The 25,990-nt window shown below is 42.6% G+C and overlaps 2 protein-coding genes and 1 long non-coding RNA gene across 5 annotated transcripts in view; 1 reads left to right on the forward strand and 2 right to left on the reverse strand.

The window, feature by feature from the left end:
* rarga (retinoic acid receptor gamma a) overlaps positions 1–8,166 on the reverse strand; it is a 43,254-nt gene extending 35,088 nt beyond the window's left edge. Inside the window, exon 1 of one of the 2 annotated variants that reach the window (XM_022203226.2) lies at positions 7,885–8,166. The gene's annotated coding sequence lies outside the window, so the exon portion shown is untranslated. Of the gene's footprint in view, positions 1–2,424; positions 2,547–7,884 lie in introns of those variants that run through there. The other variant, XM_051949853.1, reaches the window with a different exon arrangement.
* Positions 8,167–12,314: 4,148 nt separating this feature from the next.
* nr1d4a (nuclear receptor subfamily 1, group D, member 4a) lies at positions 12,315–25,590 on the forward strand. Of its 2 annotated transcripts, none has more exons than XM_051949524.1 (8): positions 12,315–13,341; positions 19,474–19,779; positions 19,873–19,961; positions 20,056–20,200; positions 22,814–23,385; positions 23,484–23,669; positions 23,772–23,982; positions 24,085–25,590. In XM_051949524.1, exons 1-8 carry the CDS (start codon positions 13,320–13,322, stop codon positions 24,279–24,281), a joined length of 1,728 nt encoding a protein of 575 aa, XP_051805484.1. In that variant the 5' UTR covers positions 12,315–13,319; the 3' UTR covers positions 24,282–25,590. The 2 variants fall into 2 exon arrangements, with proteins under 2 accessions (XP_051805484.1, XP_022058917.2); XM_022203225.2 differs by having other exon boundaries at positions 12,316–13,341; positions 19,471–19,779.
* LOC110957291 (uncharacterized) lies at positions 15,603–24,177 on the reverse strand. The gene is made up of 3 exons (XR_002596082.2): positions 24,061–24,177; positions 23,847–23,976; positions 15,603–16,810 (listed from the first exon to the last, which is right to left on the reverse strand). It is a non-coding gene; the product is annotated as an uncharacterized LOC110957291 (long non-coding RNA).
* Positions 25,591–25,990: the final 400 nt, after the last annotated feature.

Below are 25,990 nucleotides of genomic sequence, written 5' to 3' on the forward strand. Positions count from 1 at the left end.
CCGGAATAAAGCAAAAGAAGAAAGTTCAAGTTGGCAGCAGTGTGAAAAGTACAGTTGTTGCTGCTAATACGTCTCATGCTGTTATTACTAAACCGTTGAGGATCCACACAGGCAACTATGACGGTGTCTCCCGTCCTCAACTCTGAGAGAAAACAATCCCTTCTCTGTATAAAGTAAAGCATAATGGATGGGTTTCAGAACCGCCGCCTATAGCCGCAGGAGTCAAAGCTACACTCAGACACAAGCAGGCCCAAACACACACACAAGCGAGCACAGCGGCGCAAAGCAACACACTTTCTCACAAGCTTCACTTTGTGGCAAAAGATCCTTTAATGAGGGCTTGGAAGAAGGCTGAAAATGTAAATCCTCACAATCAGAATGGCACACCTGCAAAAATAGACACAGGAAATGGTGCGCAGATAGTTTCCTTGGTAATTATAGTGTGGTAGCGCAGAGCCCCTCGATTCCCCTAAAACCACCTGTCTAACCCCTCCCCACCACTTGGACTTAATTGCTATAGAAATTCCAGACAAAGACAGGTATCAACAACTCCCTGATTTACCGCTCAGAGTCATGTCACAAAGAAGGACTGTTAACAGATTTTGCAATGCAGGAGTTCTCATTGTCAACTGTGGTTTCACTGATTCCCACTAAACCTAGGATTTATCCACACCTACACACAGCTTTGGCATGTTAAAACTCTGATGGATGGATCCAGATAAATGCATTAGTAATTATGTGGATATACACTGTTGTAATTATAATCTACATTTCTCTTGTTGTTGCTACGTCGTCCATGTGATCCACGCCAAACATGTCTACATTTAAGTTAAAAACAAATAAAAAGCTAGCATGGTTTCAATAGGATAACAGAGATTAACTAGTCTATACTTTTGTTCTTAAGTGGTTATTTATGTAAGCATAAAGTACATTTTCCCAGCAAGGAATGTTTATTTGTACTGATAGATGACATAGCATACGAACATTTATTAAAGAACTTTAAGGCAAGTCCTGATGCCTGATGTGTAAATAATAATAACCAAATAAGCGAATGTTTTAAGAGACAGCAAAGAATGAGCGCTTTCCACTCATAATCCATGGATTGAGTAATGGCACATACTCATCTGGCGCATGTAACAGCAAGCACAGATAATAACTGATTCCAAACTGTCAAGCAATATGCTGTGACTGTGCACCATGAAGGTAAAGCTGCTCTGTATGGACAGCTTGTCCTCGTGTAAAACCCATGGGTGGCTCATTGGAGGAGGAGAGCGGCGTGACATTTCTCTGCCTCAGAGATGAGCTCTGATTCTTCCACTCCAGATGTTATGGCTCTGTGTCAAACTGATAGACCAGATGACGGCGCAGGGCGGCATTGATATCACTGGTTTTCAAGCAGGCATCCCTTGCTGGGCCCTATGGCTGCTTTTTCAATTCACTTCAATCACTATCCTTCACACTTGTGTCAGGTCCACCAGGGGAAATAAGCGGCAGACAGCAGGTGCAAACCCAAAGCAGTCAAGCTGAAGTGCTTTACCTACTGACCAGTCACTACTGGGCCAATAAACCAAAACACTGTGAGGAAAAGCTACGCTCCGATACCAGGGCCTGATCTTTATCCGATATCCAAATCACACAGCGCCAAGTGCACTGTGTTACATGCTTGTAACAAGCGGAACCTGTTAACCTAGCACATATGCCAGCATCAATAAATAATCTTCAGTGACAGCCTTCCAGCTACGTGAGCACAACGAATAAACTTCAGAGTAAACTAGGAGCAGAGTTGCAGATACACCTCAGTCCACAGGAATCAGCCTTTGCTGTTTAAAACATGTAAAACAATGCTTCTTTTTTCCAAGTGTTCATATGTTGGCTATAAAAAAAAAACAGGTCAAGGACTGGTGACTCCTCTGGTGAATACACATTCATACACATCAAACACATGTGAGCATGTACACACACACACACACACACACACACACACACACACACATGCTAATAATAAAGAGCTCCACAGGCACTGGGTAACACTTGAAACACTCACTAATAAGCACATATGTGCACACAGGCACATGCAGGCACACACGGTCAAGAATGTTTTCACATAAACTCTGTGTCACTCGCACATTTATAAAGCACAAAGAAGCAAACATACTTAAACACTGCATGCAAACAAACACGTGTGTTAAGACGTTTTAGTGTTTACACATGAAAATCTGGTCGGATTTCGGAACACAATGATTGATTGTCTCAGAGCCACACAAGTGTCTTGCACACTGAGTCTCTGTCTTTAATTAAAACTGTTGAGCCATTCCCAAAAAAGTGCAGACTTTGTTTCTTCCTCTCTGGTAAGAGAGAGTGAATTAGGAAAGAAGGAAAACACACACTGACTAAAGTCCTTAATGCTAAGCACAAACTACTCACCAGCTCTCACTTTGATGATGCAGACAGACAGATGAAGTACTTGACAAAATGGTCTGATGAACAGAGCTAGCCAATGAAAAGAAGACGATGTGTGTACGTTCAACAGAGTCCTTCTAACAGCAAAGACAGAGTAGCAGTGAGCTTCTCTCTCTCTCACTCCCCCTCCTGCACTCTCCTCCTCCTCCCTCTCAGTCGCTACCTCTTAAAATCACTCTTTCACTCCCCAAATACAGGCACACACTCACTCTCTCACTCACTAAGAAATAATTATACTCTGATTCATAAAGCCTTCCTTTGTCACGTGACCCCAACACTTCAAATATACAGCACATTTTTTCACAAGCCACAAAATGCCTGGAGGGAAGAAAAAGGCCCAGAGAGCTTAAGTTTCTGTTTTTAATTCTCTCTCCCTTCTTTGTCTCTTGTGTGAATTATTTTTTTCTCTCCTTCGACTTCTTGGCTGTAGCGTCAGTTTATCTACAAACTGTTTGTGCATGTCGAAACGTAGAGCGATGTCGTGATCTTAGATCATTCATGTTTCATCAATAAGTTAAGTAGGTCAAGTTTAATAGGAGAGGATGTTTTAACTATCCTGAACAACACAGATCATCCACTTTGTATTGTTTTCATTTAACACAGACACTGTTTTAACAGCAAGCCAACAGCTTTATGCTTCCAAGAACTTCTAGGTTCACTGAGTCATTCGTCCCCAGTGTGATCAATTTATGGACTGATCGTAACGAACTTTTGCCCTGCCTGTCTGCTCAGTACTGGCACATATTGTGGGTGCTCTCTTTGTGTGACTCATATTTGTGTTGGGCACTGTGTTCGATGTTTCTGTGACGATCTTCCCAGAGCTGTGGTAATAAATCACAACTAGTATTAGCATTGCTAATGCTACTACAACTGACAGCACTTAATAAAAATGGCGAGTATCAGAGCATTTTTTTTAAACTTTACGAAAGTATTTCACACAAGAAAATTGATATATCTAAAACGTTTTGCATTTACTGAGGATAAAATGAAATCAAAACCAGAATTTGGCATTCACAGCTAACATTTTTTGGGATACGCAACATCTGTCAACATGCTGCCAAACATTATGCAGTAGAGAATTTGTTCTTGAAAGGGACGATTTAAAAAAAAAGAACAAAAAGAAGAAGAAGCAGGTATCTGTATCTAAATCACTTCAACTTCTAAATCGAAACTAGCAGTGGCACATGAGCAGGAGGGAAGTCCCGAGTGAGATGGCAGAGCTGTGCAGCAGCAGATGCAGCGACAGATCTGGGTGTGCCCCTGAACGTGCCCCTCTCTCCATATGAGATCATATGTTTCAGATCTGTGTTTATGTGTTTGTGGTTCTGGGTGTGTGCCCTGTTTTTCTGAATGTAATGTTTCTCAAGTTGTTTTGGTTATGAGGAGCACCTCAAACCTCAAAACTGGGAGGAGAAGGCACACCTCAACTGGCACCTCAGCAGGCACTTTTACCTCTTCAGATCAACGAAGCTTTCAGCAGGGGGAAAAAAAAACATGTACAGTGCATACAGTCAGTGTAAATACATGCATGCTTCTTAGCCACTTAAACAAGCAACATCTCGTCTAAACCAAACAAATGCGGCAAGAATCTTCAGCATAACCAACTTATACATGCACTACTTATTCTGAAACTTCATCTGAAATGATGCCCTTCGGGCTTATTGGCCATGCATCACTTCACATTCGCTCAAATCTCACAGTCTGAAGCAGAATTGACAAACAATGCAGCATGTGGATTTTGCCTTCCGAGCTACCTGTGCATTTACGGCGGGCTGCCTATTTTGTTAGTAAACCTCAGTGACTGGCCTAATACAGAGATAGATCTTATCCTCAAATACACTGACCCCAATATGTCTCCAGGATAAAGTCAAGCTATCTTAATAAGAGAAAAAAATCTCGGCCTTGCTCTCGTTATTCGTGTGTGCTTCTGATCTGTACTGCCACATATGTTCCGCAGTAGCCCACTGAACTGTTCCTTTTGGCATTTTTGATGTGGATTTGCCAGTACATAATCAGGGTGAATGAATGGATCAGTATTGAGAGGCGCTGTTGCCTTTTTGCAGAAACCCTATATTCAGGAAGCACAGATCTAAGCCATACTGCAAAAGACCCTTCAGCCGATCCTTATCTCGTTTACATTTGATTTATGTGTTGCTTATGAGGCCACTAAGGCTAATAGAAATCCCTTAACTGTTTACATAGCGGTACCAAATCAGCAGTTGTGTAATATAAAACAAGAAGGTAAACACAGCCATAGGAAGCTTCAAAAACTAACTCCGACAGTAAGAGTGATGAGAACAGTAAAGTGTGAATTTCAAATCAGTGTGAAGCCATCAGGCTGACTGAAACCATGCATTTGTGTCAGAATGTGCAGTCAACTGTATGAAGATAGTCGAGTGTGTGTCAGCGCACGGGGGCATGCTGTGGCCCTTATTAAATTATGACAGTGAGCTTGAGCAGAGGGTGCGTTTGAGCGTTGTGCGTGCACGTCTGCAGTTGTGACACGTGTGTGTGTGTGTGTGTGTGTGCTCGTGTCTGTGTGCATGGATGAGTGTGCGTAGGCAGTAGCAGTGAGAAGGTCAGAGGTTACTAGTGTTTGTGTTTCAGTGTCAGTGAAGTGTGCTCCAGGCAGAGATTTATGATCATTGTGTCTGGGAGGCTGCAGAGTGGGGGATAATGAAGACAGATCAGGGTGCTATCTCTCTCTCTGGGCACCACTGGAAACATGGCCTATGGCCCCCGCCATTCTCGTATCATTAACTTCAGCATGTGACATCATAACGCACTGCCCTGACATCAATCCTAACACAGTGTGCTCTCACAAAAAGTCAAACACACAGAGGCAATTCCTCACAGGAAGTCATCCGGCAAACACAGGCATTGTTCAGTGCATAGCTTTGCAGCTTCTTTGGGTGTGTTTATGAAGATATGAAATATTCATGGAAACATGGTACTCAGTCGTGTGTTTCCACTTTAGATTTGACATATTTGCATTCACAGAGCGACGTAGTTGAGGCCTGGGGCTCGCTGGCAGAGGAAAAGGAGCAAAGGCAGCAAAGGGAAGAGGAAAGGGGGGATGATGGAGGGAGCAAAGGAGGGAGGAAGTGAGGTTAGAGGGGTTAAAGGGAGATGGAGAGCGGGGGGAGGAAAGAGGGGTTGCGAGGCAAAGAGGGACCGGTGGTGGTACGGGGAATGTGAGAGAAAGAGGTGTGAAATAGAAAGAGGGAGGGAAAGAAAACTGCAGGGTGAGATGGAGAGGATGGGGGGGGTAGATGAGTCGATGGGATTGGCGGAGGGGAGGTGAGAAGGGGTGCAGGGAGCCGGTGCCGCTGGCGGCAGGTTTCAATCAGTAACAAGATGCCTATAATGAGATCACTATTTCCCCACATTCAGATTGATGTCATATGAAGTTTGGTGCCGCTCTGAGACAGGCAGGGGACGCAGGGCGAACGCACTTAAGAGTCATTTGCACACACACACACACACACACACACACACACACACACACACACACACACACACACACACACACACACACACACACACACACACACACACACACACACACACACACACACACACACACACACACACAAATGTACATTTGCTTGCACTTTCTTGGTTAGAGACTTATACACACATCCTGTGAAATGAAGGACCTCATTCATCCCGCCTGGCAAAGTGTGCTCATTTAGAGTCCAACTGCCTTGAAGTAAAAACATACACAGAGGAATACTATTCACAGGAAAATGAGTTACTCATGGCAAAGGAGAAATGTATGTGTTAAGGACCAAAAGGCATATACCACTATGTGCTCCTCTAACAAAAACAAATGAACACAAAGCTTGGAACAGAGAGTAGAGGGAGCCAAAAGCCCGTTTTACTGCCGAAGAAACTGAGGGGAGAAGAGAAGGGGGAGAAAGAGAAAACAAAAAGTGTGTGTGCGCTTTTTTGTGCATATTTTAGGGTGCATTCAGAGGTTGTCGACACAGCTGCCAGCGTGTGTGCCAGCACAAGAGCACTCTGCCTATTCCCCAACATGTGTGTCCAATGAAAGGTGAACGGCTCTCCTGTCTATACTTTCCTCAAAAATCAGCCATGATGTCACCATGAACCCATCTTGAACCCACCTCTGTCAAAAAGCATTACTCTAGCCCTCCCTCTCTCTGCCTCATTTTCTGTTCCACCTCTCCCTCCTTCACGCTCTGTTCCTGCCTCTCAAATTCTTCACTGAGCTCCCATTCTTTTTCTTTCCTCTTTTTCATATTTCCATATTCTTCAACATTTCCCCTCCTCCATCCACGTCTCCTCGTTTTTTCCCCCCCTCACTCGGTGAAAAACACAAACTTTTTTTTTCTTCTGGCAAGCGTGGCCTAATTGAATCACCAAAACGCACAGCCGTTTGCCAAAAATGCCAGGATGTTCTGATTATCGTAAACTTTGTTTAAGCTGTGGTTTTATGGGGAAAAAAAATGCTCAGCGTGCAGGAGGGAAAGGCCAGAAAAATAAAGGCAGGAAAAAAATGAGCGATAGGGGAGAATGCAAATGAAAGAGGGGGAGAGGGAAAGAGAGAACAGTGGGGAAGAGAGGGGTGGTGGGGGCAGCGAGAAGGCAGCCAGAGAGCCACATATGGAAGTGATTCTGTAATTACTGCAAATCTGTGAGCTCAAAAGGAAAGGTCTTCTTTTCCATGCCTCCTTCCCTGCACATAAAACTGCCCTTGTGAGAAAGCCGGGCACTAAATACTGCACGGGGAAAGTCAAAAAAGAAAGACATCATGTGCTTTAGCAGTTTGGGCATGTGGGGTTGGAGCACAAACATATACATTGTTCAGTGTGTTGAGTTCAAATGCAGATCTACTTTGCTATTTTTTAATGTAAGAGTGAAAAAAGAAAAAAGAAAAACCTCTGCTGATCATGAGGCTAATCCCACTCTGTCCACTACTGGAAAATTTTCTGCATTCTTTGCTCATTTTCTTTGCCTTCCTGAGCCTCATCAGGACAAACTGAGAGCTGGAATAAACTCCCTCATCAGACACACACCTTAGCTGGCATCACTCACATAAGGCACACATTCAAACTTAGGTGTGTGTGGGAGGGGGCCGCTGTGTGACAGACAGACAGACAGACAGTCAAACAGACAGACAGTGATGAAGACTGTCTTTTAAGCCCTAGGCCAAGCTCTGCAGGTGTGTATGTTGGCAGCAACTTCTGTTCTGCTCAGTCCCCAAACTGTCTGAGCAGCCTGTAATTATCTCATGCCCTGCCATAACGTGTTCTCATGATCAGTGCGTGAGTCTCACACACATAGCCTACAGTAAACACACGCCCGGAGTTGACGCAGTTTCAGCTCCGTTCGGGCTATTCTTAGACACATCCAATTAATCACGACAGGAGATGATTTATGCAAAGTGCACAGTCCTACCTTCTCCGCCTCGAGAACTTTGAGCTCCTCGCTCTTCAAGACGCAAAGCGCGTTCCCCTCTCTCAGAAGTTTGGGATCATGGGGAGTGGATGATGGCACGCAACCCGCAGTTTGCCGTGGAGAAGACCCAAACAAAGTCACGGAAGGGCTTCACGGGAGTCCACTTTGGCGTTCGCTCTGCTCCGGAGATCATTTCAGTCATTTGTCAGATTAGGTTTGTTGCCAATCGGTCACCGTGTCGCGGCAGCTCAGGGGCGTTGATGGGAGCGATCGTGTAGCCGCGGATTTCTGACGCTGTGACTCCCTCTAGTGGTGCATAGGAGGAGCGCAGCAGCCACATGGACACCGCAACAAAACAAGCCACTCCTCGAGAATAAATAGTCTTTCCTTGTTAAATGTGAGGAAAAGAAAGACAAAGTTAATCTACTAATAAAATGAGTAATAACACTAATAAAATTTCTGAAGTTTGTTTTTGATCAATTGTCAACATAGATAGATAGATAGATAGATAGATAGATAGATAGATAGATAGATAGATAGATAGATAGATAGATAGATAGATAGATAGATAGATAGATAGATAGATAGATAGATAGATAGATAGATAGATAGATAGATAGATAGATAGATAGATAGATAGATAGATAGATAGATAGATATTTTTTAATCCCAAGGGAAATTCAAGTGTTCAGCAGCTTACATACAACAACATAAATAACAAAAAGACAGGACAGGCAGGTTAGTAACATTCACATTAAAGGTTGCTATATACTCTGAAAAACTTGCTGTACAATACTATAAAAACACTTCTGATTTTAGAATCTATACAAATACTAAATGGAATTAAAAATCAGTATATAATTATTCCACATTTCATGGCACGGTGATTTAAAGTGGTTTAAAGTGAATATGAGTATCCATGCTTGTTCTTCTCACTGTCTTATTGGCTCCTTTTGTAAATAAATGTATGCTTTTTATCTATTTGTCTTATTCATATTTTGCACCGCAAGAGCTGTCTTTTAATTTTGTTGTACATTGTGTGTGTCATGACAATAAAAAAGCATTCTATTCTATTCTATAATATTACTGTGATATTGTCATAGTCATCATGGTTATGTTCCAATCATGATCAGCTTTTCAGTGGACTACTTAGATTACATTAAGCTTTACTGTCAGTGTCTTGCACAGAGTACTAGAACTAAAATAACAAAATGCAGTTTGACATTCACGCGGAAGTGCAAAGCAGCAGTAAAATGCATTACTTACAGTAAGCTATATACACTATGCTATGGTATCTAATTACTATATAGATCCAGTTTACTGGACAAAAATGATGGGAATAATCATGAGTTTTCATAATAATGCCTTAAAGCAATTTTTGTCATTGTCGTGTAACAATTAGGGTCGACTGACTTGCAACATTTCTTTTTTTCGTAAATATAGTTTTATCCCTCTTTTAAAATGTTCAGCTTGTCACTTGTTCATCGCCAAAACACCTGGCTTATAAAACTGATTCAGATTTTTAAAATGTTGGTACGAATTTAAAAACACCAGCTGATTAATACTAGAATTAACTACACTCAACAAAAATTTAAACGCAACACTTTTGTTTTTGCTCCCAATTTTTATGAGATAAACTCAAAAATCTGAAACTTGTTCCACATACACAATATCACCATTTCTCTCAAATATTGTTCACAAATCTGTCTAAATCTGTGATAGTGAGCACTTCTCCTTTGCTGAGACGATCCATCCCACCTCACAGGTGTGCCATATCAAGATGCTGATTAGACACCATGATTAGTGCACAGGTGTGCTAAGGCCACTCTGAAATGTGCAGTTTTATCACACAGCACAATGCCACAGATGTGGCAAGATTTGAGGGAGCGTGCTATTGGCATGCTGACAGCAGGAATGTCAACCAGAGCTGTTGCTGGTGTATTGAATGTTCATTTCTCTACCATAAGCCGTCTCCAAAGGCGTTTCAGAGAATTTGGCAGTACATCCAACCAGCCTCACAACCGCAGACCACGTGTAACCACACCAGCCCAGGACCTCCACATCCAGCATGTTCACCTCCAAGATGGTCTGAGACCAGCCACTCAGACAGCTGCTGAAACAATCGGTTTGTATAACCAAAGAATTTCTGCACAAACTGTCAGAAACCGTCTCAGGGAAGCTCATCTGCATGCTCGTCATCCTCATCGGGGTCTCCACCTGACTCCAGCTCGTCGAAGTAACCGACTTGAGTGGGCAAATGCTCACATTCCATGGCGTCTGGCGTTCTCTTCACGGATGAATCCCGGTTTACGCTGTTCAGGGCAGATGACAGACAGGGTGTGTGGCGTCGTGTGGGTGGGCAGTTTTCTGATGTCAATGTTGTGGATGGAGTGGCCCATGGTGGCGGTGGGTTTATGGTATGGGCAGATGTCTGTTATGGACGAAGAACATGTGCATTTTTTTGATGGCATTTTGAATGCACAGAGATAATGTGACGAGATCCTGAGGCCCATTGTTGTGCCATACATCCAAGAACATCACCTCATGTTACAGCAGGATAATGCACGGCCCCATGTTGCAAAGATCTGCACACAATTCTTGGAAGCTGAAAACATCACAGTTCTTGCATGGCCAGCATACTCACCGGACATGTCACCCATTGAGCATGTTTGGGATGCTCTGGATCGGCGTGTACGACAGACAGCATGTACCAGTTCCCGCCAATATCCAGCAACTTCGCACAGTCACTGAAGAGGAGTGGATACCGCCATCCCCCCAATTAAACAAAACTGTTCTTTTATTGTGAGCAGTCTAAGGCACACCTGTGTACTAATCATGGTGTCTAATCAGCATCTTGATATGGCACACCTGTGAGGTGGGATGGATCGTCTCAGCAAAGGAGAAGTGCTCACTATCACAGATTTAGACAGATTTGTGAACAATATTTGAGAGAAATTGTGATATTGTGTATGTGGAAAAAGTTTTAGATCTTTGAGTTCATCTCATAAAAAATGGGAGCAAAAACAAAAGTGTTGCGTTTATATTTTTGTTCATTTTTTCTAATTATCCTAAACATTTAGCATTCATACATTTTTGTTATGGTGAAGACTTCAAAGTGTTTTGGACATTATTTGTACAACTTAAACATGTTTTGGACACATGATTACAAAATTCAAAGTAGATTTTCAAAAAGCAGAACTGTTTGTCAGCAAAAAAAAAATGCAACCTTCAGGGGGGACATGCATTTGTGGTTATGTCCATGCACAGTGTAGTTTCAGTTTTGTTTTTTCATAGCTAGCTAGCTAGCTAGATAGATCACTATAAAGCTATCCATTGCAAGGGTCAGTATCTAATTGAGGGACTTTTGAAGTCCATGGGATATATCTTGCATGCATTTATTTTAAACGTTTTTTTTTTAAAATTTATGTTCATTATGATCGTGTCTTCACAAATCCCATAATTATGTTATAAAAACAATCACTTATTCATAAAAAAGTCAACTAAATAACCATCCTAATTTAATAACAACCACCTTCTAATTAGCTAAACAACAATAAAATGAGCTTATGCAGAAATTGTATTGATTGTGTTCTTTTTATGAGTTGAGTTAATCATGACAGATATTTCTTTTTAGGCAATATATCAAATTTTATATGGAAAATAACAAATTGTATCTGTGTCTGAGAAATCACTTTCAACTAAGTTCCCCGTTACAAAAACACCTCTCAAGGAAGTGAGTTAAATCCAGATCACATGACCTGCTCCACATGATGTCATTTCCTCCTTAGAAAAGACCGAAATACTCCAAGGCTTTCTGAGTTATTTAATATAAAGCAGTGTGAGAGTCAATTTGTCGCATGTCTACAGGTTTACTACAATATCTTTAGAAATAACTTTCAATTTTAATTTTATTAAATTGTATATCTAATATTTTAGAAGAATCTTTCTGTAAAAATACCATGTGGTGTTTGGTTATAGGCGGCCATGTTGATTTTAGGCCTGAAAACAGCAAAAATGTCAACTATGATACAAAAAGTCAGACAATTATATACTGACCCACAAGAGATTTCCTGGGTAACAAGCTCACTATATCGGTTTAGGACATGGTAAAATAAGGGATAAAATCCACAATTATTTTTTAAATACAACTCAATTCAAGTTAAAAATGCAAAGTTCAGATAGATAGATAGATAGATAGATCAATGTTATGTGTTCCCACAGGGGGGCGCTTTCCTCAAGCTGTGGATAGAGTCCTCTATGTTCTACAGTGAACAGTCTATTGCTGACAAAATGTTGCAACTTCTTGATGACAAATTTCAAATTTAGTACAAGTTCTTTTAAATATTGTGACACTTGATATCACCCCATACGTGCGTGCAATTTCATATATGTATATATATATTTTAAAATAACCACTCATGCACCGCTTTCTCTCTCTCAGGACTCGCAATTCAAACAGAGTGATTGCATGCAGCTCCTCCAGCAGCGTGCCGTTGGCGTGCCACAGGTCCAGTTGCGCATCTACATTTTCCTGTGGCACATGGGCCGTAAACTTGGCACTTGCACGATGTTTGGCATGTCACAGTGTTTACCATCCGTTTGCAGCACGGCTTGTCAAGTAGTCACGGTGAGCCACGCCTATTGTCCATGTGCTTCATCCTCCAATCTCTCCATCCCTCTGCACCACACGCTCCGTATTTTGCATAAAATGTGTATCAGTAGGGCAGCGCTCTCCCCGGCACATGCAGAGCGCACATGTAGCGTGGCTTTACTGAACACATACCACGGTCGAATAAGCGCATCAAACTCCCCTCAGCTCCAGATCCCCGCCAATGAAAATGCACAAAAGCGTGAAGGAGAGAGAGGGAGAGAGCGGACTGCGCGAGATACAAAGAGTGAGCCAAATCTCACACAAACAGACACAACACAAGTTGGGGCGAACGGAAAGGCGGTCACATTTCCTACTCACCTGCAAACGTGATTGATGTGGGTGTTTATATCAGTGGGTGTGTATGTCATGCCTGACAGTGTGTTCGCGGATATGCTGACTCCACTTTCTTGGAATTCATGAGAATCGCTTAATCTTCGCTCGTGCAACATCACGCGCGCTCGAGCTGAAGTCCAGCACCCAGAGCGCAGAAGGTATCCAGGTATCCTTGAGGAGACGAGTCTGTCTAACTCACCTCTGTCAGAGAAGAAGTGACACCTGCGCAACTACTCTACAGTTACAGTCTACCGGGCACAACTTTACGCGCTTTGGACACCTTTTCCATCCCATCACTGCTTCCCATTTCCATTTGGCGCTCTATGGAGCAGGTGCTTTGCGCAAAACAATTTCTTCTGGTCTGTCTTAAAAAGACTTTTGCTCCAGCATAGTGACATTCACAGACACCTGTCGTCAAGTTTCTTCAAAGTCTTCAACATCAACAAGAGAAATGGATAACAGCCCAGGCGGCGGTAAGAATAACTTTATGTTGATTATGACATAAGATTCAGAACTAATGAACGGGTCCTTTCATTCATGCTGCCAGCAATTAATCAATGGAGCAAATCAATTGAACTCTGTATGACTTTAATTCATTGTTTAGACATTATCAAGCTGTCATTTATTTTATTATATTAAAATTTTAACTTTTAATTATCGCAAAGCAGATTATTCTCCATTATTTTGAATGACTTTTAACGACTCTTTTAGTATTTCTGTCTATGTAAATAAATGGAAATTATGTCTGCATCATCATGTGTGTCTACAAGTGCCGAAATATCACTTTTCGCACTCAAGTTGTGGGCTGTGCACTCGTTTTCAGCCGTTTCTGACTGCATTGCTGTTACTCTTTATTCATCTGAGGTTGTTCCTGTGTTGCGTAAAACGCAACTTTTACGCAAAAGCTGTCCAGAAGTTGCTGTGCTGCGTTCATGTGCCAAAAGCGCTGCGTGTGCACCGCAGCTCCAGTGACAGTGAAGGGCTCACGGTTGTAGTGAGGCTGGCCACTTCCTGTTTCTGTCCATGAAAACAAACTCACGTGGAGCTACAGTACACAGGCTGTCAGTGTAATCATAATCTGTCAGCGCCCGGAGTTTAACTGCATACAAACACTCTGTCATGTCACGGGGGAGGATACAAAGTTGTGTGTAAAAAGGCGTGTTGGTGGCTATAATCAAGGCCATCTCTGAAGTGCCTGCACTATCAGAGTCGATAACTGCGAGACTTCTATCCGTTAAGTGGCATTAGACAGCGTTTTTTTTTTCGAGGTCAGCCAAAGGTGCACATGTTTCCTGTTTTCCTCTCCTAATTGACAGTGAATCATTTACAACGGAGACGGTCACGTTCCGGCACAGGTGATGGGCGCACTCAGCAGTTCAGAAAACACACTGAACCCACTCACCGTGTCATGGACTGTTTTACAGAACAAGAGGGCATGTGAAATGAATCACAGCAGATAACAGCTGTAGTATTAGTCAGTCCATAAAGATGAAGACTGAGAAACTTGGCTGTTTTTGAAGGTGTCTTATTGATGTCAGGAGGATAGTAAGTGCTTGTGCAGGTGGTGTTAGAAGGTGGAAGTTTTTAAGTGTATTATTTTAAAGGTATTTATTAAATGAATAGAAACAGATAGATAAATATAGATATATGTGTTTTTTTCCTCATCAGTCCAAATTTCAGTGAATTTACCGACTGAGCTTTAACATTCCACTAACGTCACTGGTATGCATGTGACTTTATTTCCTTTTCGAGTTTATTGTAGTGATCCAAGTCAAGCTCATAAACATCATACCCATATGCCCCTATTTCCCTCCACATAACACTAGGTTGTGGGTTATAACGTGGGCCAGGGGAGTTCACATATTAAGCCAAAATGCATAATATGCAGATATCTACTGTATGACCAGCATGTCAGTAAACGTACGGTAGGTCAGATCAAGGTCACCTTTAACAGTCTTTGTGGACCTAATTTTTTAGAAATAAACCAAAACTATCTGAAAACATGACATGCAAATGGTTGAAAATGCATTACACAATATTAGCCAGAATTGATATTTATATGAACTTGATCTCATGTCAAAGATCAGCTGTACTGTGGTGCTAGAGCCAAGCGTGACACAAATATTCCTCTTTGTCACCAACATTTGCCTTGCAGAAACAGCCTATATCTGCACTGCTACAGTAGGTCGCATTCAGTTGGCAGATCATAATCAAATGATAAACAACAGACAAACAAAGCTGCCTGACCAATTTGGCATTCCCTGCTGTCCACTGCATAACTTCATGCTCTGTAGCTGCTCTCACTAAAACTTCCTGACACTCCCCTGGTGGAGGTTTTCTGCATTATTCTCAGGATGTTTAAAACTACAGCCACCACAAAAATATTCAAACTGACAATTTTCGCCTATAATAAAACCGAAACTAAAAAAGTTATCCATAACGAGAGATCTGCTGGGTAATAAGCTCATGGTAAAATAAAGGATGAAAGCCACAATTATTTGTGTAAATACAACCAACTTCATGTGAAAACTGTTAAGTTCACACGATAGATAGATAGATAGATAGATAGATAGATAGATAGATAGATAGATAGATAGATAGATAGATAGATAGATAGAAAGCTATCTATTACAAGGGTCAATATCTAATTGAGGAACTTTAAAGTCAATGGCATATATCTTGCATATATTTTTATTAAAAGTAAAAAAACTAATGATTTTTATGTTCACAATGATCATGTCTTTACAAATTTCATAATTATTTAGTATGGACACAACCACTTATTAATAAAAATGATTGGATATCACTAAAATAAACTAAATAACCATCTGAATTTAATAACAACCACCTTCTGATCAGCTAAACAATAACAGAATGGATAGATAGATAGATAGATAGATAGATAGATAGATAGATAGATAGATAGATAGATAGATAGATAGATAGATAGATAGATAGATAGATAGATAGATAGGCAATGGAAAATGTATCATAAGAGTAGTCTTGCCTTACTTTTTTTTTGGAGAACAAGCAGGACACACCTAATAATAATGCTGACATTACTCACATAATGAATGGAAGCAGATTAGAGGGACAAATGACTTGTGTTACAGTTTAACTAGTTATTCCCTGTCAGTATTATTATTATTACTATCATTATTTTAAACGTTAAACTACAGTCCTAAAAATTGGCTCCTGAGCTTTGATGCACCACAATTAAGGCATTGAGTGTTAATGAGGTTTTACAATGAGAACAATTTATCCAAACCTCAAGGCTCCGGTCACACACTGACACATAGACTTCACCCCACTGGTTCTGAACTAGATGCAGCGGCTGGCTGACAGTGGGGGCACTGTTACTGTTACTGCTGCTGCTGCTGCTGCTGCTGCTGGTGGTGCACAGTCAGACCACCCCTCCGCATAACATGCTGCTCTATTTAATTTGGCTCTTTAATTGTAAGCCCCTGGCGGGCTGTAGGAGCTCTGGCTGCTGGCTGGAGAGCAGCTTCATGTCTTCCCAGCGAAAGCTCCATCAAAAAGCCTCCTCACGTGGCTTCCCTTGCAGAGCCGCGTGCACCGCGTGAGATAGCCGGGCCCTCCTCTCCTCCCTCCCGCCGCTCCGCTGCTCTCACGGAAGCTTCTGTGTTGATGCCGCCCGCGGTGATGGTGAGGGAGAGCTTGGTCAGTGGGTCAGCGATTCCATGCATTAACTTTCTCTCTCTCTAGTCACGTTTCCCCGCCTCATGCATCCGCAGCTTGCATTGAAAGGTTGTTTTTTTCCTCTCTCTCTCTAACTTGAATCACAGAGCTCGCAGTGTGTTAGAGGCTGACTCGATTTTTTTTGACTGTGCAACATCTGTCCCTGAATCATCGGTTCAGGGCACACATCCGCTTAGGGTGGCGTTTCAGCTGGAACGTGACTCTGCTGTTAACGTCTCCCCCCTTAAAGAAAAAAGAAAAAAAAAACCCACATTGAAACAGCAAGATCGGTAAATGGTAAAATCGCATCAATCCTAAAACGGATGTTTGTTTTTTTGCACAGCTACAAATCATATTCGGGTGTTTATGAAATATGCTGTGATAATCTGATGCAGCTCGCGTTAATTGCATGAGCCAGAGCTGCTGTGTGATGCGGCACCAGTTTGGAGAGATGCTGGAGGCACATAGACACAATTCCATCGAGTTCCTGCGATATTGACCTACTTACAGAGGGGCCTGAGGTAATGAAGTCTACTGCGAGCACCCGAGCAGCACGTTGGGAATGTTCAGTAGCTCCACATAATTTTCTGTTACAGCACAACAATGTTCTCAAGATAGCAGCAGCCCTATTTCTAATCTTTCAGCCCAAACATCTACAGTGTGCACCTGCTCTCCATGCCCCGCATTATAAGGTGAACAAGTGAAAGTGAGAGATAGAGGACAAGACAGAAACAGACTGGAGAGGCTGTCAGTGAAGGGCTCACGTTTCTCTGCCTGCCTCCTGTCTCAGGCAGATTAGTGCTTGCACGGGTAGGCTAAACTTAAGATGGGCAGTGAGGACTGATTGACTCCTCAATTAAAACTGTCTTTAGTGACCTAAATTGTGACTTGTGCATGCTGGACACACGGCAATCCTCTTTGCATGCGTGGGAAATCCCATAGAATACACGAGAAAAAAATAAGTTTGGTGTAGCTGTAATATCCTGCGTGTTCCAATGTTTGTGTAAAATGTTGTGGTGGTGTGATGCTAAGTTCTACCACAGGCGATTCTGAATGAGTGACAGATGTGTCAGTGTGGGTCTTTTTGGCTGAGGATGCAAAAGTTTTGAGAAAGTGCAAGGTGATGAACTAGTTTAGTAGTGCTGTGATTGGATGGATGAGGCAGCTCTCATGTGTGCGTGTATATATAGAAGTGTTATGACGTTGCCCACAATGAAGGTCAGAAAGAGCAAAAAGTTGCAATCCAAATATTTCAGCAGTAAGCCAGATAGAATAAAGAAGTACTTGACAATGTTTTCAAGGCTACCAATAATACCAGCAGCAATAAATCAGTAGAAATGCTGCCTATCACATGGCAGACTGATTGTTTGTTCCACTGGCACTTTGAACCCTGGATATATTTTCTGCAATGCACTTCCTGCAAAAGCTCCTCAAAAGCAGTGTGGATTACTAATTGACAGTGTTTACAGCACAGTGACTCTGAGGGTCATTCATAAACACTACTGTAGCCTACATGTGAGTCTTCAGGTGGACATGCAATGTGTTTGGGTGGAGTGGGGGTTGGGCATCCACTGTCTGCATGTAAGCTCAGGAAGAGGTGAGGCAGGCCTGCTGGATCTGTCTATGGCTCTGGCATGAGTCAACAAATCCACCAACACGTGCTGCTGGAGGGATTATCAAAACATTTGAGCTAAACAAATACCTTGTGCAGCAAAGGGCTACACAGCAGCACTGGGAAAGGTTTGCTGCACTTAGGCACGATTCCCACAAACTAGGCTGGGCTGGTCAAACCAGTGTGTCATGGCATGGATTTTGGATACTGGAGATTGCACGTGCAAGTCAATCATGAATCAAGCTTTGGACTTGACACATTTGTTTAGATTACTTTTAAGGATTGCACTTTGCATATAATTTGTCATTCTAAATGTCTCTCTGCCGGACTCGGCCGAGCAAGTTGACGCTTTTCTATTGCAAAAACGTGACTCGCATTCTTTAACTGCTGGTGGCGCATGAGCATGAGCGGCGCTGCAGACTCGGTGCCACCTCACGCTCGGGGAGCTTCCCAGTCGGCGAATGTTTATAAACACAGATCTGACTTCAGATTGTTGTATATTTCAACACGAGACTGCGGATTTGGTTCGGCCAGTAACCGTGTCAGGAGTCCATGCATGTGAGGCGGCGGTCAGGTGTCGTGCTGTTAGCTGGCGCTGGGCACGGTGCCAAGGGAGCGAGGCTATTATTGGAGCGGAGGAGGCAGCAGACCCCGCAGACACGTGAGGTCGTGTCTCAGCTCATCCACAACGCCTGACTAGGAGTGAGAGTGAGAGAGCGAGAGAGAGTGAGAGAGAGAGAGGCAAAACTTGAGAAACAACCGCAGCTGAACGACAAAACTCATTCCACATATTAAGCCCGTGAATACTGCATTAGCATGACGCAGGAATTATTTAGATTTTTTTTCTGAACGCAGCGCTTCGTTGGTGCTTCTAGTGGAAGCCTGCCTGCTTTGTTGCTGTGCTACCAGCAGTATTTTTAGCGCCCACTTTATCCGCTTGAGCGCACCATTACGCCTATTACACTCAGTCAGGATGAGGCAACGACGCTGCAAATTCTCAGAGCTGCTCTCTGCTGCCCAGAGGTTGTGCAACATTACATCACATCATGGCATCCAACGCTGGTGAGCAGCTCAACGGTTTCTAAGGAAATGTGGATGACCAACTTTAAATTTGCCATGCACATATTCCATGCAGCCAGCTCACATTAGGGTGTAAGTAGAGCATATAAATAAGTCACCTCCCGTCAACATGTGAATGAAACTGTATGCTTTACTTTGGGGCCTCATGTTAAATTTTAAACGCCTGACCATTCTGAGCTCAGAGATCTGATGTCCCTCCATTCTTTCCCAGCAGGTGGAGGAGTCATCCTGTATGCAGGTTCCTCTGGCAGTTCCAGCCCAAGCCCTGGAAGCCCCTCCAGTGGTTACCAGACACAGTCACCCTCCTCACACTCCCAGCCCTCATCTCCAGAGGAGGTTACCTTCACAGAGATTGGGGCACTGAAACAGCGAGCAGCTGGATGCAACACTCCTTCCTCCAAACTGGTGTTCCAGTTCCCAGAGGTCTACAATGGGCCCTCAGCAGCAGCTACTCCGCAGCATTCCTATGCGCACCCCATCGCAGGAAAGAGGCCATGCGGGTTCGCTGGGACTTTCACCAGTTAGTTTTTTTCTCATTGTTAATATGCAGAAATATTTACTCTTCCTGCTACTTTTTAGAAGCTCATCTAACTGTGTGTTGTTCCTTCTTCAGAAACAGGTGGAATGGTCCTGCTTTGCAAAGTCTGTGGGGACATCGCATCTGGTTTCCACTATGGGGTGCATGCATGTGAGGGTTGCAAGGTACGACAGCGATCAGTGAAAATATGTTTAATGTCTCAATAACGTGTTTATTCCGGTGCAACAGTTTCTTATGACATATATTTGTTTGTGCCAGGGGTTTTTCCGCCGCAGCATCCAGCAGAACATCAACTACAAGATGTGTGTGAAGAACGAGAACTGTCTGATCATGCGTATGAACCGCAACCGGTGCCAGCACTGCCGCTTCAAGAAATGCCTCTCTGTTGGCATGTCAAGAGATGGTGAGACATCCTGACATATTTTTTAATGAAAGCGGCCCTCGTGCAGCTCTGCCAGAATGCCACAGTGCTCTGATTAGCCAAAGCAGCAGGGGAAATGGGCAGCCTGAGAGCGGCCCGGTACTGATATGTAGGTCTGCTTGAAAAATGTGATGCGGGAAGTCTTTTCAGGTCATCATGCCAGTAGCTCAGTCACTCAGTCTATCAGAAGACCTGCACCTGCCTTGCCCTTCTTCTCTACCAATGATTACCATCTGGCTTCGCATCACTCTCTTAAGTTTCCCAGTGTCTTTCTGCTGCCCTTTGCAGCATCCTCCCATAATGCTGTTACCTCTGTGCTCTTGCTCAGTACAGCCCCTCCCCCTCCATGTACCCACCATGTTCCCTCAGCTCTCTTACATCTCCCCCTCAGACAGTGATTTATGAGAAGAGGAGCCTTGAAGTCCCCAAAGCTATCTATCATCTGGAAAACTGCAGCAAACACAAGAATTATTTTAGGAAATTGGAACAGGGTCAACTTGATTACCTTGTGTATGCCCACAGAACATCTCCCTGCAATTAATAAGGGACAGTGCAACAATTAAGCAAGGGATGCAGAAAACATTGCTGTGGCAGAATTTACCAGGCATGATGCTCCTGTCACCCACTTTTAGCTGTGATAGCTAAGCATTGATTGATCACCCATCATCACGGATTAAGAAAACAGTTGGGCTGACCTAGAAAAACAATACCGAATTGGGCCTATAGTGTACTCATACATCATGACCTACTTGGTGTAGTTTGCCTCTCCTCTTCCTCTCAGTATGGTTTCTGCTTATCTCCACCCTCCAGTACTCTGCATTGCCTAATCTAGTAAAGAGGTTAGTGTTATTTCTGCATGTGCTTGACACTTCTGGTGCACAGAGAAAATTGGGTTCCAAAATGCACCTTGGTAAGAGAACAGTCAGGCCGACCCTCTTAGAGGAGATTTTTGAGGCGTTAAGGACCACAACCTAAAAACCCCTTTTTGCTTTGTTTCAACCATTACGAAAACAGGAAAACCGCATGCAACTGCCTGCAGCCCGCAATAAATAGTACACCCTGATTTCACAGCAGGCAGCTGTGTGACTTTGGCTCTGCAGTACAGGCAAATATTTAAGTCAGTTGGCATGGTGGCACACTTTTCTTCCTCTAACCAGAGCATCATTTTTAGAGCAACAGCTCATTAGTCCGCATTTGCTTCTTTTTTAACCATGATGAAAAGGATTAATTTCATGCCGCATTATTGTCCGAATCCTCATCAAGGGACCCTGCAGGCAAAGAAAAGATTACTGTATATTTGGTGAACACATGAATACCTACTGTGCATATTACAGGGCGAAGTGAATCACCTCACTTGAACCTGTGCATTGCCATTATGCTTTTAAGCATATTTCTTAAGCTTAACATATAAAACCTTGCTTAAAAATATTATTACAGCATTATATTGACTGCTATACTGCAGTAGCGATAAGGTATTCTATACTTGCAAAGTCTTTGAAACCGTGCCAGTTCAACTTTCCTACCTTGTCTAACTCTTCCTGAAGCATCATTTCAGACATCACATTGACTTTCATAAATCTACAGATAGATAGATAGATAGATAGATAGATAGATAGATAGATAGATAGATAGATAGATAGATAGATAGATAGATAGATAGTTTATTAATCCAGATCGAAATTCAAAATGAACACCATTTGCCTAACCAACCATTTTCCCTAATTTTAAATTAAATCTTCACCTTAAAAATTAATGCTTTACATTAAGGCAGGCTGGTTCACACAGTGTGACTGCATAAAGTGATTTTTGTGACACACAGTAAAAGCAGTACAAGTACACACGCACTCTCGCTTTGCATGTCTCACAATCTCTCACGTCAGTTCTTTTCATGTTCTCACTACTGTCTCTTCAACTCATTTATGGACTTCAAGCCCACCTCTCTCATCCTTTCCGCTCTCACTATCTCAGTACCAGTGACATCACGCTCACGTTGCCCCACTGCCCTACTTACAAAAGGAGGGAGGGAGCAGTAGAGGAAGGAGACAGGGGTGGATAGAGGAGAGGATGAGGCAGATGGCAGCAGGGGGTCTATAAATAGTCTCTCCAGCTGATGGGTACTGTGAGAAGGGGGATGGGGATGTGGGTGAGGAGAGGGAAGTTTTCATCACCTAACTTCCATGATTCTCCTTGAAATCGCTCAACACTCTTTTCTGGTGCTTTTGATACCAGAAAATATAAGGAGGTGGAATAGGGTTACAGTCTAACCATGCATTGTGAATTTCTCTTTGGAGATTAATAAAGTATCTAATCTATCTATCTTGTCAATGAAAATTACAGTCCTGTATTTCCTAAATAGCACCACTGTTTCAGTAGAATAAACCTTCATCTTTATCTTCATTTGTCTTAATTGTTATTAGAGTGCTTTCGTCTATATGATTTGCATCTTGTATGTTTGTAGTTTTGCATATGTGAGAACACTCTACCAAAACAAACAAACAAACAAAAAAAACTGCACATAATATGCCCAGTGTAAATGTCAATGCTGTAACAAGAATGGGAAGCTCATCTTTTCCCTACTGCCTGTGTCTTCTCCAGCTGTGCGTTTTGGCCGCATCCCTAAAAGAGAGAAGCAGCGACTTCTAGATGAAATGCAGAGCTACATGAACAGCCTAAATGAGTCGGCTGCCATGGACATGGAGTCACCTTCAGTGAGGGAAAATCCCACCAGCACAGATGAAACCAACTCGAAAGAGGCCATTGGGGCCATTTCCAGAGCCTACCGCAACATCTTCACCAGCAACAGCAGCAACCAGGAGAAAGCACCCAAGAGGGCTAACATCCCCACCAACAACGACACATCGCCCTTTTCTCAGGATGGCAGTTTTGCTCCAGTCTCATCTCACCCCACCTCTGCCCAGAGTTATCAGTCTTGCCCTGTTGCCCCTGCCACTCTGTGCCCAGCTGCCTCTAATGAAAACCAACCTTCCTTTCAAAATGTGGACAACAATCGATATTCCTACTTAGTGTCAACAAATCAGAATCACAACCAGTCCAATGCTACACCTCAACGGGGCATCTCTGCCAATCCTAACGGTTTTCGCAATGCAGGAAGTGCCCACAATCAGCCCTCTTGCCCATGGAAATTAGCTTCAGGAGCTAAAGTGCTGGTAAGTGCAGAAGCTTATCAAGTTAAATCAAGACTTGTGTGTTATATCTTATTTGAGTGAAACTTAATGATTCGTTCTGTTTCTTATCTTTCTCAAAGGCCTGTCCTCTCAATGCATGTCCTGTATCAGGGGCAGAGCGCTCAAGTCAGGAGATATGGGAGTCTTTCTCTCAGTGTTTTACTCCTGCAGTCAAGGAAGTGGTAGAGTTTGCCAAGGGCATCCCAGGATTTCAAGAGCTTAGCCAGCAGGATCAGGTCATGCTGCTAAAATCAGGCACCTTCCAGGTAATGACACACTTCAGTAATTATTTATTTGTTTTTACTTCATGCATCCAAGTATATAATTGATTTAAGTATTTGTCTTTTTGCCATTTCTTCTTTATTTAGGTTCTGATGGTGAGGTTCTGCAGCTTGTTCAACGCTAAGGAGCGTACGGTGACCTTCCTGAATGGCCAAACTTACCCCCTGTCCACGCTGCGGGCCTTGGGCATGGGCTCTCTGCTGGATGCAATGTTTGAATTCAGTGAGAAGTTGGGCTCTCTGGGGCTAGAGCCTGATGAAATGGCCCTCTTCATGGCTGTGGTGCTGGTCTCTGCAGGTGAGAGAGTGACAGTTACAAATGCTACAGGGCAGTGATATGTAAATAAGCTAATGATGTACTGTGTCAACTACTCACACTGACATTCTTTTTGCTCCTCAGACCGTTCTGGCATCTCAGACATGTGGGCTGTAGAGCAGCTACAGGAGGGTCTGATCCGCGCCCTACGATCGCTGATCACTCGCCGTCGCCCAGATGACACCGCCCTCTTCCCTAAACTCCTCCTGCGCCTGCCAGACCTCCGCACCCTCAACAATCTGCACTCCGACAAACTGTTGGCCTTTCGCATCGACCCTTGAGCAGGCCGCTCATTCACAGAACACGCAGATGCAAACTGTTTTACACAAAACACACACACATATGGGCAGGACTTTCTTCAACATTGAGGAACAAGGAATTGTGCAATCTGAGGAGTGTTTCTGAAAAGGACAAATGAGGGCAGTGACCATATTTTTGACTCACTATTGGTCTTCATGCAATGTTTTCAGTAAAAAAAAAAAAACACATACACATACAAACTCATGTACACACATAACCCTCAACACCTCTTAAGAGACATTGTTCCTGTAAAAAAAAAAAAAAAAAATTAAAAATCATTGTGTAGAGTTACTATTACCATTTTGGACAAATCATTTGTGCACTTTGTCATAATATCCAGTGTACTTAAGAATAAAAGCCAGTTCACTTCTGTTTATTCCGGTAGTTGTACAGTATCAACAGACCATCACCCAGCAGCAACTGAAAGATGCATATTGTAGATTGAAACGGTTATTACTTAGGGACCATTGGTGACAAATGACTATGTGTCAGTTGGTTTTAAAAAGAAAGGGAACCTGTATATAATACATAGTGAAACCTGAAATAATAAGGCCATTGTGTGTCACTATTTCACAAACATACCATCTGCATTAGTACTGGAATGAGACCACTATTTGTATGTGTCACTTTGTACACAACAGGATGCATTCAGTCTCTTACTAATTTCTGACTTATCTTCCAGAAAACATGTGGCACATTGGGTTTAAATATACCACCTTCATAAGTCAATGGCATTATTATTATTTCACAAAAACATGTCTGTGTCACTGTATCGTATTACATCTGGATTGATGGAGAGAGAGAGAGCTCCATGCACATTGGTTTTTGTAGTTCCTTTGTTTGTTTTTTTGTTGCTGTAAATATTATGTTACTCAAATGTCTATGTATTGATTACTAAACTGATATGATGGTTTGGACATATGAGTTTGGTGTAAAGAAGATTGTATTGACCTTCTTGTATTGAGTGGGGGGGGTCTTGCCAAGGGGGCTTTGCACAGGAGAATGTGTAGTAGGGATTCTCAGACGGCTTAGACACACTTCCTGTTATTTGAAGATGTAACCGACCAGCATAATCCCTGAAATCACCAGCACTCACTCCATATGCACCCTTCCTCTGCCCCCAATGTTTGTCATACAAACACAAGAGATATTTTTGAGTGAGAGATCTAATTTGATTGGTCCTCTTACTGTTAGCTTGTTTGATTATGGCTGATTGAGCGTTGTACATTTTGTAAAATTTTCTTCCTAAATAGAGATTATACAATGATATAAAGTTCAAATTATGTATTATTCTGCTTCTGTGTCATTTTTTGCATATTCATATATTATGCAGTAAAGACAATATACACTGTCGTTATGTAATTCACTTTGCCTGCAGTTAGGATGTGCACATAAGCTCCTTCATGGCTAACAGACTGAGTTAGCATCCATCTTTAGCGCCTAAGACCTTCAGTAAAAAGCAAACTGGCTTCTATTTTTGGTTACTTGAGAGTGAAGAGACCTTCAATAAGCTATAAGAACCAAAAACAGAAATCCAGTTGCTTTTAACTCAAGCTTTTAGGACCACAATGACTGAGAACGTACTCAGACGTCCACCAAGTCCTTCACACAATGTGTAGTATAAATTATAAAGTACGTGTTTCAGTACACAATTACAAGAACACATACTTATAAAAAAGATAATTAATAG

This window comes from Acanthochromis polyacanthus, chromosome 6, assembly GCF_021347895.1.
Source record: "Acanthochromis polyacanthus isolate Apoly-LR-REF ecotype Palm Island chromosome 6, KAUST_Apoly_ChrSc, whole genome shotgun sequence".
Taxonomy (NCBI): domain Eukaryota; kingdom Metazoa; phylum Chordata; class Actinopteri; family Pomacentridae; genus Acanthochromis; species Acanthochromis polyacanthus.

Excerpts from the sequence above, each read along its gene's own strand:
- nr1d4a (XM_022203225.2), top strand. The coding sequence starts at position 13,320 with ATGGATAACAGCCCAGGCGGCG. Across the intron at positions 23,386-23,483 it reads CTTCAGGAGCTAAAGTGCTG|GCCTGTCCTCTCAATGCATG; the intron begins GTAAGTGCAGAA and ends TCTTTCTCAAAG. Across the intron at positions 23,670-23,771 it reads TAAAATCAGGCACCTTCCAG|GTTCTGATGGTGAGGTTCTG; the intron begins GTAATGACACAC and ends TTCTTTATTTAG.